At 43.6% G+C, this 20,461-nt stretch overlaps 1 protein-coding gene across 16 annotated transcripts in view; it reads right to left on the bottom strand.

Annotated features, from left to right (window-relative positions):
• Positions 1 to 20,461, bottom strand: part of LOC141165497 (uncharacterized) — a 441,251-nt gene that overhangs the window by 65,067 nt on the left and 355,723 nt on the right. For 13 of the 16 annotated variants that reach the window (XM_073651128.1, XM_073651131.1, XM_073651132.1 and 10 more), the window contains one exon: positions 12,706 to 12,735. The exons of the other annotated variants lie outside the window; for them this stretch is intronic. In XM_073651128.1, the coding sequence (XP_073507229.1) occupies positions 12,706 to 12,735 (30 nt within the window). The remainder of the gene's footprint in view (positions 1 to 12,705; positions 12,736 to 20,461) is intronic. 16 annotated transcript variants of the gene reach the window in all.

Below are 20,461 nucleotides of genomic sequence, written 5' to 3'. Positions count from 1 at the left end.
CCTGCAAATACTGCAATTTATTTCTCATCCAGATTCCTGCTGAGAAAAAAAATTGTGATGAGTAGAGATGAATGAACTTTTAAAGATTCGGCTTGTTTCTGCACTGCAAACTTCCCAATGTTCGCCAAATGGTTCGATGAACGGCTCGATGAACATATCCAAATCCCATTGCATTCTATGGGAGGCAAAATACAAAACACCTTCAGAGGGCCCCAAAAGATGCCAAAACATCTCAAATTAGGGGCAGACACCAGGAAAAGTGGCATCAATTGACCCACAGTCGAAATGTTATAATTGCACAATAGCAGACAGCCAAAGCTAGGCATGAGGTATGAGGGTCTGGGCCAGCAATTACAGCTTTGAATTTAACTTCAAAGAAGATGAGGTGGGTGAGGGATCGGTGTATGCCTGCTGTGCTGGGAGCCCTGATAAGACATGCAACACCATAAGCTACTGTTCTGCTCAGCCACACTCAGGTGTCATAAACATCAGTTTAACAGTGTATTATTGGTAGAAAAATTTAAGGATAGCAACACAGGTAGTTGACTGAAAGTAATTGCAGGCCTGCTGGTCTTGGAGCCCTACAGCTACAGGCAACACACATGAAGGAGACCCATCAACAAGTCTCCACATTTCCAAACATTAGGGACATACACCACTAAAGTGCCATCAATTTCACCAGAGTAGAAATAGTATAATGGGGACCAACACCCCTTCCAATACAGGAAACACCCCAGATGGAGACCCAACCAGGAGTCTTCACGTTTAAAAAAATTAGGGGCAGACACCACCAAAGTGGCATCAATTTCACCAGAGTAGAAATAGTATAATGTGGACCAACACCCATTCCACTACAGGAAACACTCCAGATGGAGACCCAACCAGGAGTCTCCACATTTCCAAAAATTAGGGGTAGACACCACCAAAGTGACATCAATTTCACCAGAATAGAAATAGTATAATGGGGACTGACTCCTGTCTCAGTACAGGAAACACATCAGATGGTGACCCAACCAGGAGTCTCCACATTTCAAAAAATTAAGCGGCAGATACCACCAAAGTGACATCTATTTCACTAGAGTAGAAATAGTATAATGTGGACTGACACACCTTGCACTACAGCCAACCCACCAGATGGAAACCCAATCGGGAGTCTCCACATTTCAAAAAATTATTGGAAACATCAGCTGCAGCAGCAAAAGCAGGCACAGAAGCCACAACAAAGATGTCACAGACTGCAATAACGTGAGATTAATGCACACACTAAAAACTACACCTAGTCTGCACAGTCTGTGATTGGGGTGCAAAATTCCTTGGAGAGCCATGACTTGTTCATCTTTATGAAAGTTAAGCGGTATACACTTTCAGGGGACAGCAGTATGCATTTATCCATCAGGACACCACCAACAGTGCTGAAGACACGTTCTGAGAGAATGCTGGCTGCCCGGCATGATAAAGCCTCCAAGACATGATAGGTGACCTCAGGCCACTCTTCCAGTTTTGAAAACCAAAATGTAAACTGGTCCAAACCCTCCCTGATGGTATTGATATTGAGCTTGAGATACTCCGGCACAATCCTCTCCAGTCATTCACTACATGTCAGACTTGTACTCTGTTGCATTGGTGCATGAGCTGGTCTAAAAAATATGTGAAACGGCTCACAAAAATTGCTTCTGCCACTTACACTGCTGCTGCTAAAGCTTTTGCGTTGACAAATTGATGTTTCTGTAGTTGGAAGTCTAGAGTTGAGATCCACACTGTGTGCCTCACAGCTGTCTTGGCGAAAAGCTCTCTTAAGATTGTCTAAAAGCATGTTATGATACTCCAGCATGCTTGGGTCCCTTTCCAGGGGGGGAAGCATCTGGCAAAATTTACTCTTATACCGTGGATCTAAGCCAGTAGTCAGCACTATTTTGAATTCTAGCAATACAGAGATCATGCTGCAGATAGTGCAGCAAGAAGGTGCTTATGTCAGGCACTTCCACGAGGTCCAAGCCCATGGTGTGTTGGTGGCTGGGTAACACTGATGCTTGCTTCCTCCGTCCCCTCCCACCAACCACGGGCAGAGAGGAGATCGTTAACTTCTTCATCTCCTGATTGTTGCTCGTCCATCACCTCTTCCTCCTCCATTTGTTCCTCGGCTCCTGCACCTTCACTAACAATTTGTCTGGTACCATGAGCCCCCCTCGATCGCTGTAATTCACCCTCCCTTGGCACCCTGCCTTGGCAACCGCCTGTGTGATGACAGTGTGTAACTTAGAGATGTTATTATCTCTTCTGCATCCTCCACTGCTTCCTCATCTTCCTCTGGGACCACCACCTCCTCCCACAGACTATTCAATTCAGAGTGTGCTATAGCATGTAGATGACTGGAATTGTGATGCTGATGACTTCATCGTCAGCGCTAATCATCTTAATAGCCATTTTGAAACTGCGCAGAAGGGTGCAGAGGTCTTTAATCTGTGCCCACTCTGCAAACGTGATTTGCACCACGTCCGTACTGCGTTGGTCCAGGGTATATGACATGTGATACTATTTCAGGGCTCGTCGCTGCTGCCACAGTCGCTGCAACATGTGCAGAGTGGAATTCCAACATGTCAGCACAACGCATATCAACCGGTTAACTGAGTAGTTTTTTGCAAAGTTGGCAGATACCATAAATTGGGTTATCCTTCATGGTCTCAAAAAAGGCCCAGGATAGGCAACCCTTTCCGCCCCTGCGAGCTGCAGACCTGTGACCGATGCTGGCCACTGCCACAATTTTGGCTGAGGATGCAGTGCTTGTCGTGGTTACATCACTCCATGTCTGTGCGGTAGGCCACAACGTAATCTCCTTGTCTTCCTCCTCCTCCTCTGCTGAGCTACTCAGCTACATGCCTCAGGGTTCATACCAAGTGGGATCTACAACCTCATCATCATCCTCTCTGTTCTCCCTCTCCTCGCCTGAGGGTCACCCTCCTCCTCTTCCTGCCCTGACAGCACAGTACAATCTACGTGCGCCTAAGATATCTGAGTCTTATCAGGATCACCTCCATCCCCGGGGTTTTATGTCTGGTGACAAGGGTGAGAATTCTCTTCAGACCCTACTTCGTCTGGCCCCGGATCCAACTGAAAAAAAATTTGGGCATCGATGCAGATGCTTTCCTCCTCTTCAGTCTTTGAATCTTTGGAGTAGACCTCTGATGCCCATAGTATAGAATGTGTGAACAGCTATGCAGCCTCGCCCATCTGTGGTTCCCTAAAGTCAGTTGGGTGATTGGAGAGTTGTTACATGGGGGGAAACAAGGTTGATTGGGGTGCCACCTCTGAGGACTGTACTGTGTGTGATGTTGAGGTGGAGGAAGAGGAGGAGAGACCTCTTGGTACAGCGCTTGCCATCCACTGGAGCACATACTGTTTCTGGCCTTCATCTACAAGACATACTGCTGTGCGGCTGTCAAAGAAAGGGAGTTGAGTAGCCCGTCCAGTAACACAAGTTGTCAGTTGTCTTTGGATAGCACGTGACGTTGTTGGTTCACTAGAGCTTTGACTAACATTATCACTTACCCCAGGTATACCTTGAACACCAAGCCTATTCCCCTTTCCAAACCAAGCCTATTCCCCCTTCCACTACGACCTTGCTTTTTCCCACTCATGTTGCTCAGATAGTGTGGTTGGAGCATGCTATTAGCAACAAAAAATTAGATGTGACCTTGTTTATATAGCATGGTACTAACAGAAAAAAATTCGATTTTTTTACTGTGGAGCACTACATACAGCAGAATCTCAGCTCAAACCAATTACAAGCTCAGATGTGGCATGCTGTATAGTACAGTACTAACAGAAACAATTAGAGTTCCAAAGGTGTTCTTCTGCATGGAGCTCAATATCAGCACAACAGAGTTCTATGCTGAAATGTGTGTGGCCTGGTTTCTCTGTCTGGACCACACTAATATGCTGGAAGGTCTATTTAACAGCCTCACAGGATCCTATCTATCTACCCTATCTGACTTATAAGCAGCCGCCTAGCTAGCTATCTCACTCTCTCATTATCCATTATCAGCAGCAGGAGCAACCAGTCTGTTCTGTTACATTGACAAAATGGCGCTAAAACAACATGTTTGCTCTTTATATGGAGAGGGACATGTGACTTCATCAGCCACTGACACCAGCTCTTGTGTCTGGACGTTGTGGATGGTTCCTGCGCCCTGATTGGCTAGCCATAATATCCACACATTAAGAAAAAAAAATATTAAGAATAATAGTCCGCTGCTCCTCTCATCTCTTCTCACTCCTTCCCCCCATCAAACATGTCCCCCCCACTCATCATTTAGCACTAATATTCCACACTAAAAAAATTAGTAGTTTAAACTTTGGCCGAATTTTTACGATTTTTGCCGATTTTGAGAAAAAAACCCAGAGATCCAGTTATGAATCCGAATGTGCTATGTCCATGCCAAATTTGAAAAAAAAAGAACATTTTCCTAAACACATTCCTAAATCAGTGAATAACATTAGTCAGAGTACAATCAGATTTTTTATTGGGTTGCACTCGTCCGATTTATACGCAGATGAGTATTCGCCCTTAGACAAGATCGGATTGCACTCTGACTAATGTTATTCATTGATTTTGTGTTCATCTTTTTTTCTCTGTTCGGATCGGACTGAGAAAAAAATTGCAGCAAGGTGCGAGTGGCCGCGTATAACGGACGAGACTCACCAATGCAAGTCAATGGGTGCAAGAAAAAAAGCGGACTTCACACAGACCATCTGTATGCCGTCTAATTTTTATGGATACATTATCATTCTGTAACATAGAACACAGTAAATGATCCTGTAAATGATTGTAGAATAATGATCAGCGAGCACTCAAATGTTCAGGTGCTCGTTACTCTGGTCGAGTAATGAGTACAATGTAAGTCAATGGGAAATGCGAACATTTTTCCAGAGGCTCCCCCCAAAGGTGTGGAAGGGGCCTAAAAATTGGTGAAATCGATGGAAACAAGGCTGAAATGACATGGGAACAGCATGGGGAAGACCCCAGGAAGCATCTCTGAATCTCGGCACTGACAAAAAAACATATAAAAACTAAGTTAAAATGAATTTTCCTGGAAAAAATGTTAAGTAACATTCTTTCCAGGGTGTGGGGTTTCTACTCACTTGGTTGCTTCGGGAGGCAAACAGGAAGCATTTTCATTTAAATGTCCATGTCGGTTTATTGCTTCATAAACCGCTCAAAAGCAAAAGGAAAACAAACAGCCTTTAGTTCATGCAAAACAAAGTAAACAGTCCCTTAGGCAAAGTCTCTGGTTAGCCAGTCCTGTGGGCACACAGGCTCTATAGCATCCAGCACATTGGCTCAATCTGTAGACAACAACACACAGCAGGCCTTCTCCCTCCAAACACAGATCATGTGCCAAACAACAGACATTATTATAACCTCTTAGCCACACCCAGAGGTGAGTTTTGTGGGTAGCCAGACCCGCCCATCTCTCCAACTACCCATAACCCAGGCCCAGATGCACCAAAAAGTCCTCTTAGTGCTTACGTGCACTAGAGCAACATTCCCGGACTACATCACAGAGGATAGCCATCTCTGTGATACATACCTCCCATCAACTATGTGTCCGTTAGCTACCTTACAAGGGAAATGACTTGTATATAAGGCAAAATAAATAACCAAAAACAAAATGCTCCTCCACACATAGGCTATGTTCACACGCAGTGCTTTTGATACGTTTTTGCACTTTTGCATTGCTTTCAATGGTGAAGAATACATTCACCAGTAAGTGTAATTTTAACATTTTACTACCTTATCTGGTCATGTAGTATGTGAGACATGATCAGACACAACCTGTATCTGAAAGTCACAAAGCCTATTTTTATGGGGTCATCAGGCGGCCCTTATTATTGTTAAAGGTCCAGCAGTTGGCCCTCACTATTGTTAGAGGGCCATCAGCTGGCTATGTTTTGCATAGCTGAATATTGCTACTGCAATATAAGGAATCCATCTGAGGTGGTCAAATTTTATTTTTTGTATGTATTCTGTAAAGTTTGAAATTTAGATGTTAAGCAGTCAGCCTTCACAATTTATAGAGTGCCAGCAAGCGGACTCTACTATTTTTAGCGGACCAGCAGGCATCTTGGGGACAGATGGGACCAAGATAGAGCTTTTTGGTAATGCACATTATTCAACTGTTTACTATAAATGGAAAGAGGCCTGCAAATAAAATAATTCATTACTTGTAGTCAAATATGGTGGAAGTTCAAAGATATTTAGGGGCTGCCTTGCTGTCTCTGGCACAGGGTGCCTTCATTGTGTGCAAGACATCATGAAATGTGAAGATTCCCTAAGGATTTTGGGTCATAATGTAATGCCCAGTGTCAGAAAGCTGGGTTTGCATCCTAGGTCATGGGTCTTCCAGCAGGGCATTGACCCCAAACATACTTCAAGAAGCATCAAGAAATGGATGGAAACAAAGCACAGGAGAGTTCTGAAGTGGTAATACCAGCTCCAGTAGCATCAGGTCTCCCACCACTACCACTTACATAACAGAGAAACTGTGAATGGACACATTAAATCAGGAAATTTTTTAAACTTTGATTAATTTCTGTCAAATTTGAAAAATTTCTGCCAACTTCGACGAATTCCTGTCAACTATGATGAATTTCTGTCAATTTTGATTAATTTCTGAGTACAGATCACCGTTAAAAATTATTTATCGGTGAATGAGTGCATGGAAAACATCAATCAAGTTATGCACTGTGGAAGATATGTATGTGACCAGAATATGGACACTCATTTCCAGCTGTTGATACCTAGCACCTGACCCTATTGTAAAAGTAGCTAACAGCGGTATCAATAGGGAATATAATTTTTTTTCAGCATGGAGTATAATACAATAATCCCTGACTAGATGCCTGTAATACCCTATCCCTACTGCTATAGCTCACGTGTATATGAATCGCAAATATGAGAGGTAATATTGTACAATACAATATTGCACCAAACTGTGGAGGAACGCAAGCAACCCTGCCTGTTTTGATGAATTTCTAATTATAGATCACCATTGAAAATTATGAATCAGTCAACGAGTCCATGTAAGCAATCAATCAAGTTATGCACTGTGGAAGATATGATACCGAGCAACTGTCCCTATTCTAAAAGCAGCTAACTGTGGTATCAATAGGGAAGAGAATATACAGTGCCTTTTGAAAGTATTTGGCCCCCTTGAACTTTTCTACCTTTGGCCACATTTCTGGCTTCAAACATAAAGATATAAAATTCTATTTTTTGGGGGAAGGATCAACAACAAATGGGACACAATCATGAAGTGGAACGAAATTTATTGGATATTTCAAACTTTTTTTAAAAATTAGAAACTGAAAAGTGGGGCGTGCAATATTATTCGGCCCCCTTGAGTTAATACTTTGTACCGCCACCTTTTGCTGCGATTACAGCTGCAAGTCACTTGGGGTATGTCTCTATCAGTTTTGCACATCGAGAGGCTGAAATTCTTGCCCATTCTTCCTTGCAAAACAGCTTGAGCTCATTGAGGTTGGATGGAGGGTGTTTGTGAACAGCAGTATTCAGCTCTTTCCACAGATTCTCAATTTGATTCAAGTCTGGACTTTGACTTGGCCATTCTAACACCTGGATAAGTTTATTTTTGAACCATTCCATTGCAGATTTTGCTTTCTGTTTGGGATCATTGTCTTGTTGGAAGATAAATCTCCGTCCCAGTCTCAGGTGTTTTGCAGACTCCAACGGGTTTTCTTCCAGATTGGTCCTGTATTTGGCTCCGTCCATCTTCCCATCAATTTTAACCATCTTCCCTGTCCCTGCTGAAGAAAAGCAGGCCCAAAGCATGATGCTGCCACCACCATGTTTGACAGTGGGGATGGTGTTTTGGGGGTGATGAGCTGTGTTGCTTTTACGCCAAACATATCGTTTTGCATTGTGGCCAAAAAGTTTGATTTTGGTTTCCTCTGACCAGAGGACCTTATTCCATATGTTTCGTGTGTCTCCCACGTGGCTTGTGGCAAACTTCAAATGAGTCTTTTTATGGATATCTTTAAGAAATGGCTTTCTTCTTGCCGCTCTTCCATAAAAGCCAGATTTGTGCAGTGTACGACTGACTGTTGTCTTATGGACAGACTCTCCCACCTCAGCTGTAGATCTCTGCAGTTCATCCAGAGTGATCATGGGCCTTTTGGCTGCATTTCTGATCAGTCTTCTCCTTGTTCGAGATGAAAGTTTAGAGGGACGGCTGGGTCTTGGTAGATTTGCAGTGGTCTGATACTCCTTCCATTTCAATATGATTGCTTGCACAGTGCTTTTTGAGATGTTTTAAACTTGGGAAATCTTTTTGTATCCAAATCCGGCTTTAAACTTCGCTACAACAGTATCTCGGACCTGCCTGGTGTGTTCCTTAGTCTTCATGATGCTCTCTGCACTTGAAACAGAACCCTGAGACTATCACAGAGCAGGTGCCTTTGTACGGAGACTTGATTACACATAGGTGGATTCTATTTATCATTACCAGTCATTTAGGACAACATTGGATCATTCAGAGATCCTCACTGAACTTCTGGAGTGAGTTTGCTGCACTGAAAGTAAAGGGGTCAAACAATATTGCACGCCCCACATTTAAGTTTTTAATTTTTTTAAAAAGTTTAAAATATCCAATAAATTTTGTTCCATTTCATGATTGTGTCCCACTTGTTGTTGATTCTTCCCCCAAAAATTAGAATTTTATATCTTTATGTTTGAAGCCAGAAATGTGGCAAAAGGTAGAAATGTTCAAGGGGGCCAAATACTTTCACAAAGCACTGTATATATTTCTTTTTTGCAGCACGCAGTTTAAGGCAATAATCCCTGGCTAGATCCGTGTAATATCCAAACTGCGATAGCTCATCAGTACATGATTTTCAGATAAGAGAGGTAATATTGTAGAATAAAAAATAAATTTTAACTGCCTTCGAAGAGGTTTTTCGGTACGTTGCAGCACTAAACTGTGAAGGAACGCAAGCAACCTTGCCTGCTTTGATGAATTTCTGAGTGTAGATTGTAGTAAAAAACATGATGATTTTTGAAAAAAAAGCAATCAAGTTATTAGACAGTGTAAGAGATGCATGCAACCAGAATGAACACTAATTTACAGCTGCTGATAACTGCATTTAGAATAGGGGCAGGTGCTACGTAACAGCGGTATCAATAGGGAATAGATTTTATTTTTGTTTGCTTGCGGCAGCTAGAGTACAAGGCAATGATCCCCGTCTGGACGCGTGTAATATGCTATCCATAGTGCGATAGCTCAATCGTAAATTAATTTCACATAAGAGTTAATATTGTAGAATACAGAATCAATTTAAATTGGCCTTCTCATTATTTAGGAGAGGGTCTACTATACTGTTATTGTGTATGCAGTAAGTGCAAGGGCTGCCAAAAATTAGGACACACTCCAATATCAATTTGAAGAGATATAGTGAAGGACCTCAGAAAAATAGTTTTAAAAATTAATAAGGAGTGGGTCTCTTATACTGTTATTGTGTATGCAGCAAGTTCAATGGCTACCAAAAATTAGGGCACACTCCAATACCAATTTGAAGAGATGTACTGGAGAGCCTGGCCTCAGTAAAAAAAAAAAAATCCATTATTAAGGAGTGGGTCTCCTATGCTGTTACTGCATATGCAGCAAGTTCAAGGGCTGCCAAAAATTATGATGCACTCCAATACCAATTTGAAGAAACGTAGTGGAGGGCCTCAGTAAAATATGTATTTTCCATTATTAAGAAGTGGGTCTCCTAGACTGGCAATGCCCATGCAATAAGTGCATGGGCTGAAAAACATTTACCCCTGGGGGGTATGCATGTATATTATATAGAATGTTAGAGGTAGGCCTCTAAAAATAGTTCCTATGGGCATCATATACAACCTTAAAACAAATTATGTGGGTGTTGCATGATGGTCAACAAATTATGTGGGCGTTGCATGATGGCCATCCTGGTGATGTGGTGGAGGATAAGGAGAAGGAGGAGGACGACATAGAATAGGCAAAATTCTGAAGCATATATCCATGTCTGGGTGTGCAGGGGTGTATGGGAATAGACCCCACCCAAAAAAAATACTGGATTTGAGTTTATGTTCTGCTGCTATCATCCGGTGGTGTTGAGAAGTCTACTCAATCCAACTCTTGTTCTTTTTGAGAAGAGTCATCCTGTCAGCATTTTCAGTTCACAGGCGGATGCTCCTATCAGTTATAATACCACCAGCGGCACTAAAAACCAGCTCGACAAAACGCTAGCGGCAGGGCAGGCTAGAACCTCCAAGGTGTGGAGAGACAATTCATGCCACGTGTCCAGCTTCGATACCCAATATTTGCAAGGCACAGAAGAATCATGGAGGACGCTGGTACAGACAGCAAGGTACTCCTTCAGCATCTTTTAACACTTTTCCCTCCTTGCAGAGTACCTGTGCATCAGGGCCTGGGCGCTGGGAGAGGTATGAGAAAACTGTCCCAGACCTTTGACAGTGTTCCCATACCTCTGCTGCATCTTGTTTGTGTCTCCCTCACCTGTACTCATTGGTTGTCCAAGGCACTGTGACCTCTGATGCCAGCATTGGGTCAGTGACTTCATTGTCCACCACCTTGTCTTCCACGCACAAACCCTGGGCCTACTCCTGACTTGCTGCCAATTGTGTCCCATCATCATCCACCACAATAATTGCATTTTACCACCGTTGCCTTTGTGTGACTGTGGCTGCTCCAATATTTGGGCTGCATGCTTGAAGTGGACCAAGCAAGAGGTCAGAACCTATAATTGGAAATGTGAACAGCTCTTTAGAGTGTCCAAGTGTGGGATCATTTGTCTCCAGGCACTCGGCATGGTAGGAGGAAGGCGGATGAGGGTGAGGAATATGTGGTCCAGACTCACGGCTACTGAGACTGGACCAAGTGGAAGACAGGGTGGTGATCGTCGTGGCAAACTGACTGGAAGCATTATCTGCTATCCAACCAACAACCTTTTCACACTGGTCTGGCTTAAAGAGTGGTGTTCCGTGGCCCCATAGAAAGTGGGACTGGAAGGCAGGTCGACATGATGTGGGTGCTTGTTGTGCTCCTTCAGCAGGCACAGTTTCAACTTGCCCACAGCCTCGGCCTCTGCGTGCACCATCAGCATCCCGTCCACTTCCCCATCCCTTACCACGTGTCTTGCCCATTTTAAATGGAGTATAATATTTTGCAGCTTGCAAAAAATGTTACGGTTATTACCGCAGTAATATTGATCTCGTCAAAAATTTCAAAAAATACTCGCTGAGTAACGAGCATCTCAAGCACTGTGATGGTTGGACATGTAACGAGTAGTTATGAGCATGCAGAAAAAAAAAACGCATTGTATATGCAAGTCATACAGATGTCATATGGATGGTACGTGAGAAAAATCGCAATGTAGTTGCATGACACTCATCCTACTTTTCACGAACAACATTAGAGCGATTTTATTTAGGCAGATGAATGCGAGCCCTAATCCCAACCCTAAACTTAAGCCGAACACTAACCCTAAGCCCAACCCTAATGCTAACCCCAACGGCAAAGAATGGAAGAAATAAAAATTATAAAATAAAAATATTTAATTTGACTTAGGGGATGACCTACAGGGGATAATTTACTAATTGACCTTTTGTTCACTATGATAGGGTCTATGACAGTGATAAAAAGCCAGGAACCAACAGGAAAAATCACTGTGGTTGATGGGTCCCGGCTGGCAGATCTCGGTGGGCGCACTTCATTTTACTTCATGAAGGAGAGGAAGAAGGCCGGGGATGGCATTACCGGTTCCTTAAAGTACCGTGGTGGGCTTTGGGACACTATTTCTCTCTCCTCTGCCATGTTATATCATGTCAGAAGAGAAAGAAATGATTTTTACAGTGGATTTAACCTTTTTTTTACGTGATCGCCGTTATTCATTGAATCACGTGATCAGGGACCAGAATAAAACATTCTTTATAGTGTTGTTCAGGGTCTCAATTACCCTGGTGGCTGAAACCCCAGAGATTTTTGGACTAAGGAGGGCGCTATACACTTATTTCAGATTGCCAATTTAAAACAGCGATGAGGGAATAAGGCCCCTTGGTGACCACCGTTTTAATGTGTATCGGAAATCGTTAAGGGGTTAATACTAGAGCCATGGAGATAATCATCAGTGAATCATCATGGGTCTGAATTCTGAAAACTTGGCATTTAGCCTAGGGAAGATTCAGAAAAGGTTTATCGTAAACCCAGTCAAATAAATGTATCTCCTGTATGAGAGGCCGCTAACTAGCTTCTCATACAGTACATAACTTCCTACAGAATTTTAAAATAACTGTGCATCTTAATTGGCTAGATATGTTGGGAACACAAAGGTGTCAGGTGCTGTTTGCAAGTCTCGAGAAAAGGCAACACAAACTAATTTTTTTTTTTAATAAAGAATTTATTTTTATTGCTTAGATAAAAAAAAATCTAAGCAAGTTTGTTATTGCCCTAATTGTACTATTTCACTGACCGGTCAGTTCATTTGAAAGTTCATTTTTGCAATACAAAGAGTGAAGCAAAGACACCTCATCCCCCCAAAAAAACCATCAAGCAAGCAGGAAAGATAAAATCATCACTATGCTATATATAGATCTTTGTCTATTTTTTACAGCTAGTTTATTATTAAAAGTGATTTAAAAGCACATACCTGTTCAGAATAGCCATCATCTTCTTCATCCTGCAGGACAATAATTTTCATATATTTAGTAAGGTACTGTTTAAATTGTGTGTGGGTGTATACACATGTACACACATACCATATATATGTCAGTGTGTGTACATATATATATATATATATATATATATATATATATGTGACGCCCAGCTGCGCTTGGTATCACAGATCCTAGAAGGGTGTATTGATGGATTCCTCCACAAGAGGCCCCCATAACCATTCACACATCTCCACCTTCCACCTCGGACCACCAGAGGGAGCCCGTTAGGGATATATAAGGGAAGGTGGAGCCAGGCAGCAGTCAGTCTTGAGACTTCAGTCAGAGTCTAGTTCAGTCTGGTTTAGCAGTGAGTCCAGTACAGTCTGAGAAGAGTTACCTCAGAGGACAAAATCCTGTTCCAGCTCCTGCAATTGCTATTCTGCAGTGGAGCTTATCCAGATCCAGACTCAGTGTAGCTCGAAGTAGTGAGCTTTAGGTGTGCCTGCGCCATAAGATCAGTGAAGCACGGCAAGCTGCCGTTAGTGTGAGTAGCCTAGTGAGGGCCCGAGTAGGCCGAAGGTGAGTGGAGAGTTAGTTCATAGGTGGCAGAGGAGCTTACCCAGCTCACCCAGAATCCTTTACCGGACACCGGGTCCGAAGCTTACCGGGATCTCTATGACCCAGTAAGGTGCAACCGGAATCTCTGGAGAACTACAAGTCCCAGGATCGTTAAGTGCTGATACGCAATAGAGCCAGGAGACGCATAGGCCCACAGCTAAGGAGCGTGTACTCCAAGAAAAGGCCCTACCACAAGGTCAGCCAGCGCAGGACAGAGACAAAGTTAAGCCTAGCTCCAGGCAGGTCAGAAACTTACTACGCAGAAGCAAGTAACAGGAGGCCCAAAAACCCGCTCATTGGGGAGGATCCTGACATGCACCCTTCACCCTACAGTGCTCCGGGACATGCCTGAAATTCCATCAGTAAAAGGTACTGAAGAACTGTCGTGTCTGTCCCTGTTCTTGCTCTGACCCGGCTGGGTCTCTCCGTCCTGCTTTTCCCATTCATACATTGCCCTGAGGCCTAGCTCCACCTGTGGGGAGCCATACCATCGAGCTGTCTTATCACCGGCCTCAGTGGACTGCGCAGCGCTGGTGATCCTCACCAGAAGCCACAGGTGGCATCACGAACTCTATTATAAACTTAACAAATCACCAACTCTTTTGAAGGAGCGACCCCAGGGATGGGCCCGGGAGCCGACTACCGTGACATCCCAAAGGTAAAGGCTCGGGTACCGAGTTATCCCCATCCCCCTGGGCTAGTCATATAAACAGTACAGACCAAAAGTTTGGACACACCTTCTCATTTAAAGATTTTTCTGTATTTTCATGACTATGAAAATTATACATTCACACTGAAGGCAAAAAAAACCTATGAATTAACACATGTGGAAATATATACTTAACAAAAAAGTGTGAAACAGCTGAAAATATGTCTTATATTCTAGGTTCTTCAAAGTAGCCACCTTTTGCTTTGATGACTGCTTTGCACACTCTTGACATTCTCTTGCTGAGCTTCAAGAGGTAGTCACCGGAAATGGTCTTCCAACAATCTTGAAGGAGTTCCCAGAGATGCTTAGCACTCGTTGGCCATTTTGCCTTCACTCTGCGGTCCAGCTCACCCCAAACCATCTCAATTGGGTTCAGGTCTGGTGACTGTGGAGGCCAGGTCATCTGGTGTAGCACCCCATCACTCTCCTTCTTTGTCAAATAGCTCTTACACAGCCTGGAGGTGTGTTTGGGGTCATTGTCCTGTTGAAAAATAAATGATGGCCCAACTAAACGCAAACTGGATGGAATAGCATGCCGCTGCAAGATGCTGTGGTAGCCATGCTGGTTCAGTATGCCTTCAACTCTGAATAAATCCCCAACAGTGTCACCAGAAAAGCACCCCCACACCATCACACCTCCTCCTCCATGCTTCACGGTGGGAACCAGGCATGTAGAGTCCATCCGTTCACCTTTTCTGCGTCGCACAAAGACACGGTGGTTGGAACCAAAGATCTCAAATTTGGACTTATCAGACCAAAGCACAGATTTCCACTGGTCTAATGTCCATTCCTTGTGTTCTTTAGCCCAAACAAGTCTCTTCTGCTTGTTGCCTGTCCTTAGCAGTGGTTTCCTAGCAGCTATTTTACCATGAAGGCCTGCTGCACAAAGTCTCCTCTTAACAGTTGTTGTAGAGATGGGTCTGCTGCTAGATCTTTGTGTGGCATTGACCTGGTCTCTAATCTGAGCTGCTGTTAACCTGCGATTTCTGAGGCTGGTGACTCGGATAAACTTATCCTCAGAAGCAGAGGTGACTCTTGGTCTTCCTTTCCTGGGGTGGTCCTCATGTGAGCCAGTTTCTTTGTAGCTCTTGATGGTTTTGGCAACTGCATTTGGGGACACATTCAAAGTTTGCCCAATTTTTTGGACTGACTGACCTTCATTTTTATTAAAGTAATGGTGGCCACTCATTGTTCTTTACTTAGCTGTTTTTCTTGCCATAATTCAAATTCTAACAGTCTATTCAGTAAGACTATCAGCTGTGTATCCACCTGACTACTGCACAACACAGCTGATGGTCCCAACCCCATTTATAAAGCAAGAAATCCCACTTATTAAACCTGACAGGGAACACCTGTGAAGTGAAAACCATTTTCGGTGACTACCTCTTGAAGCTCATCAAGAGAATGCCAAGAGTGTGCAAAGCAGTCATCAAAGCAAAAGGTGGCTACTTTGAAAACCTAGAATATAAGACATATTTTCAGTTGTTTCACACTTTTTTGTTAAGTATATAATTCCACATGTGTTAATTCATAGTTTTGATGCCTTCAGTGTGAATGTACAATTCTCATAGTGATGAAAATACAGAAAAATCTTTAAATGAGGTGTGTCCAAACTTTTGGTCTGTACTGTATATATATTTGGTTCTACACCCGGGTGGCGAGCATTTTTATCGGTATATGGACTCCCATGCTGGTATGTTCTGCCCCCCTCCTTGTATTTGTGCTGCCCCCATCCTGTCCCCACCATCCAATCCTGGTATTCGTGGTACCCCTCACCCCCAATCCTGGTATGCGTGGCACCCATCACCCCCAATCCTGGTATGCGTGGCACCCCTAACCCCCAATCCTGGTTTATATGGCACCCCTCATCCCTATCCTGGTGTGTATAGTATCCCTCATCCTGGTATGCATGGCACCCTATCCCTCACTCCCAATCCCGGTATGCCTGGCACCCCTCACCCCCAATCCCGGTATGCATCGCACCCCTCACCCCCAATCCTGGCATGCGTGGCACCCTTCACCCCCAATCCCGGTATGCGTGGCACCCCTCATCCTTATCCTGGTGTGTATGGTATCCCTCATCCTGGTATGCATGGTACCCCATCCCTCATTCCCAATCGCGGTATGCATGGCACTCCTCATCCCCAATCCCAGTATGCCTGGCACCCCTCATCCCCAATCCCGGTATGCGTGGGACCCTTTAGCCCCAATCCCGGTAAGCGTGGAACTATTCACCCCCAATCCCAGTATGCGTGCCACCCCTCACCCCGGTATGTGTGGCACCCCTCATCCCTATCCTGGTATGTATGGCACCCCTCATCACTATCCTGATGTGTATGGTATCCCTCAACCTGGTGTGCATGGTACCCCATCCCTCATCCCGGTATGCATGGCACTCCATCCCTCATCCCCAATCCCGGTATGCGTGGCACCCCTCATCCCCAATCCCGGCATGGGTGGCACTATGCGTGGCACCCCTCATCCCCAATCCCGGTATGCGTGGCGCCCTCATCCCCAATCCCGGTATGCGTGCCACCCCTCATCCTCAATCCTGGTATGCGTGGTCCCCTCACCCCCAATCCTGGTATGCATGGTCCCCTCACCCCCTAATCCTGGTATGCGTGTTACCCCTCACCCCCCAATCCTGGCATGCATGGCATCCCTCACCCCCCAATCCTGGTATGCGTGGCACCCTTCACCCCGCAATCCTGGTATACTTGGCACCCCTCACCGCCCAATCCTGGTATGCGTGGCACCCCTCACCCCCCAATCCTGGTATGCGTGGTACCCTCACCCCCAATCCTGGTATGTGTGGTACCCCTCAGCCCCCAATCCTGGTATGCGTGGTACCCCTCACCCCCAATCCTGGTATGTGTGGTACCCCTCACCCCCAATCTTATTATGTGTGGTACCCTTCACCCCCAATCCTGGTATGTGTGGTACCCCTTACCCCCCAATCCTGGTATGTGTGGTACCCCTCACCCCCTCAATCCTGATATATGCATGGTCCCCTCACCCCACAATGCTGGTATGTGTGGCCCCCTCATCCCTTTCACACTGTACACACATACAAAAAAAAATAAACAGTTATACTCACCTTTCTTCTCTGTGTTCCAGCGCTGCGGCGTCCTCTCTGCCGGAGGCTGGGGGAGGAGTGCGGCGCCGGAGCACCGCGCCGTCCGGCGCCATTTTGCTGAAGACACACTGTAAATGTGTCTTCAGTAAAATGGCCCGGATAGCGCAATGCGCACGCGCCGGTCCGACGCCTCACTCCTGCCCCGGTCTCCAGTGAAGAGAGGCGCCGCGGCAACGCTCCTCCCGGTCAGGTAAGTATGTAAGTATGGTGCCGGAGATCGCAGTGTGCGTTCAGTGTCTACACATACTGTGATCTCCGGCGCCATACACCTTCTCTTACCTGTAACGGCTGGATGCGTGCTTCTTTCTGGAGCCAGACTGCACGTCGCGCATGCGCAGTCTATCGAGACTTCAGACAGAGACACGCATGCCGCCTTATATTATAGATATAAATATTTATTAAAACAGGCACTGAACTTAGCATATATTATGTCAAAAAGTGCTACTGTAATATCTCAAACTTAAAGATTGTATGTGACATATACTGTATTAGCCTGGACTATATAGAATAGTTGACCATTTGGAACAAATTGCATACCAGTAAGAAAAAAAACAAAAGAACTGGTCATAAAGCAAAATCGAGACTCAATGTATTAGATAAAAAACCTTTATTTGCAGTCAATGGGTAATAATAGCACTGTGAACCAAAGTGCACCTACGCAGATACTGTATATATACAGTATAAACATATAAAAACGACTTATACAAATGTATAAGGCATGTATCTCAAGATCATCGTGGCTAAGTAGTTGTAATCTTAATCAGATGAAAATACATGCGTGTCTCTTCTGATCAAAACCAGTAACACACGGCACCATGGACCACCAGGTATTGTACTTCTTATTGTCTCCTCTATCATTCCATCACTCTGAATAGATAAGAATAGGTATAACCTCATGACACACTATTCTTAATGACTAGGCATACATTTTGATACGACTTACTAGCAGAGTTGTATGAGGTTAATTAAATCCTTTTCCGTCCTCTTCTTTGGTCAGACTGTTTTCATGCATATGACTCCATCATAATTTTTCTGGCATTTTTGTATATGTCACATTCATGTTTATGGTTCATTTTATGTTTTTTTATACACATGTCATATGCCATGTATGAATAGACAGGTACATAGATTCAATCTCTGGGAGCTTATATACTTTTGGGGTGGCGGTCCCTCAGCATTCTATGCTCACCCCCCTATATTTTTCCTGTGCAATACATGGTTTTGATCAGTAGAGACACTCATGTATTCTCATCTGATTAAGATTACAACTACTTAGCACTACATACATATTTTTACCGGTGTGCCCAGTTGCTATAGTGATCTTGAGATACATTCCTTATACATTTGTATAAGTCGTTTTTATATGTTTTTATACGTATGTGTGTGTGCACTTTGGTTCCCAGTGCCATTATTACCCATTGACTGTGGAAAAAATGCAGCACAAAATAAGAATGCTTAAAATATTTGAAGTGATAATAGTTTATTTTTATCAATTAACAAAATGCAAAGTGAATGAACAAAAGAAAAATCTAATTCAAATCAATATTTGGTGAGATCACCATTTACCTTCAAAACTGCATCAATTCTTCTAGGTACACTTGCACACAGTTGTTTCAAATATCTTGGGGAACTAACTACAGGTCATCCATGGATGTAGGCTTGCACATACCCTTTTATCTCTTCATGTTATCCAAGACAGACTTAATGATTTTAAGTTCTGTAGGGACCATATCATCACTTCCAAGACTCATTGTTCTTATTTTATGCTGAAGATAATTCTTAATGAATTTGCTGTATGTTTGAGATTATTGTTCTGCTGCAGACTTAATTTGGAGCCAATCAGATACCTTCCTGATTGCAATGAATGATAGCTAAGTACTGTACCTGAATTTCAATGGCACTAAATGACATGGTAAGATATGACTTGCTGTATTACGGTACTAACCGAACAATGTATTTTTTTTTACTGTGGATGACGCCTATATAACATAGGAGATTTTCTCCAAACTATTTCAAACTGAGATGTTCCTGCTGTATAGTGTTAGGAACTGAACAAAATATGTTTTTTTTACTGTGGATAATGCATATATAACATAGGAGATTTTCTCCAAACTATTTCAAACTCAGATCTAGCCTGCTGTATAATGTTAGCAACAGCAAAAATTTAATTTTTTGATTCTGCACAAGCTCTGAATACAGCTGAATTTCACCGCCACTAAAAGGACTAGGTGGCTTATAGCAGAGTGTAACACGTTTGCGACAGAAAAAAATATTTTTTTGGACTCCATCTAGCAACAGAAAAAATATTTTTTTTAGTCTGAAAATAGCTGAGGTTCACCACCACTAACATAGTAGCTGACGTATAGCAGAGTGTATGACATTTGCCACACAAAAAAATTGTTTGTGGACTCTGCCTAGCAAGACAAAAAATATTTTTTTTTACTATGAAAACAGCTGAGGTTCACTACCACTAAAACAGTAGGTGGATTTTAGAAGACTGTATCACGTTTGCCACAAAAAAAATCTTTGGTGGATTCTGCCTGTCAACAGAAGAAATATATTTGTTTTACTGTGCATACAGCTGAAGTTCACGCACCAAAACAATGACAAACTGGGCTAACACAGCTTGCACTATCACATTAGCAAGTGAAAAAAAAGTTTTTTGCGCTCTGCACTCAGAAGCTCTGCACTGACAAGCTCTGCAGATAGCTGAATTTCAACCCCACAAAATCAAAAAGTGTCCTACAAGGATTTGCTTGCTTGCTTTATCACATTATGAAGTGCAAAAATAGATTGAAGGTCTACAACCGGTATACAACACTGTTCTATGCCATAGGCCCTGCTCTTTCTGTCAGAATTTCAGTAATTGCACAAAAACAAAAAAAAGTGCTGCAAGGTCGATTGAACATGTGCACGGCACAGGACTTATCTAAATAACTGACTTCCACAGAAGCGTCCATCTATCTAGCTGATATCTCTCATTACACAGGAGCTGGATGCAGGAGCAGTGTCTAACACAAGTGACATGCATAAAATGGGGCTGAGGGAGCATGGCCGGTTTTTATATGGAGAGGACATGTGATTTCAGCAGCTAATTGCAGAAGCCATTGTGTCTGGAACACTGTGGATGCTTCTTGCGCTCTGATTGGCTAGCCGGGCTTGCGCCGCTGATCTGACCTATTCTGAGCTATCACCAGCCTCTCTCCCCCACTCAACTACCATGTCTCACTGATCATCATACACAAGCACTATTCTTGCAAAATTGTTAAAAACGCAGTAATTGCCC

The sequence above is a fragment of the Phyllobates terribilis genome, unplaced genomic scaffold (genome assembly GCF_046119375.1).
Source record: "Phyllobates terribilis strain yellow unplaced genomic scaffold, ASM4611937v1 Scaffold_11__3_contigs__length_659146591, whole genome shotgun sequence".
Lineage (NCBI taxonomy): Eukaryota > Metazoa > Chordata > Amphibia > Anura > Dendrobatidae > Phyllobates > Phyllobates terribilis.
Note: the sequence above shows the minus strand (reverse complement) of the source record. Positions and strands in the feature narration are given on the sequence as shown.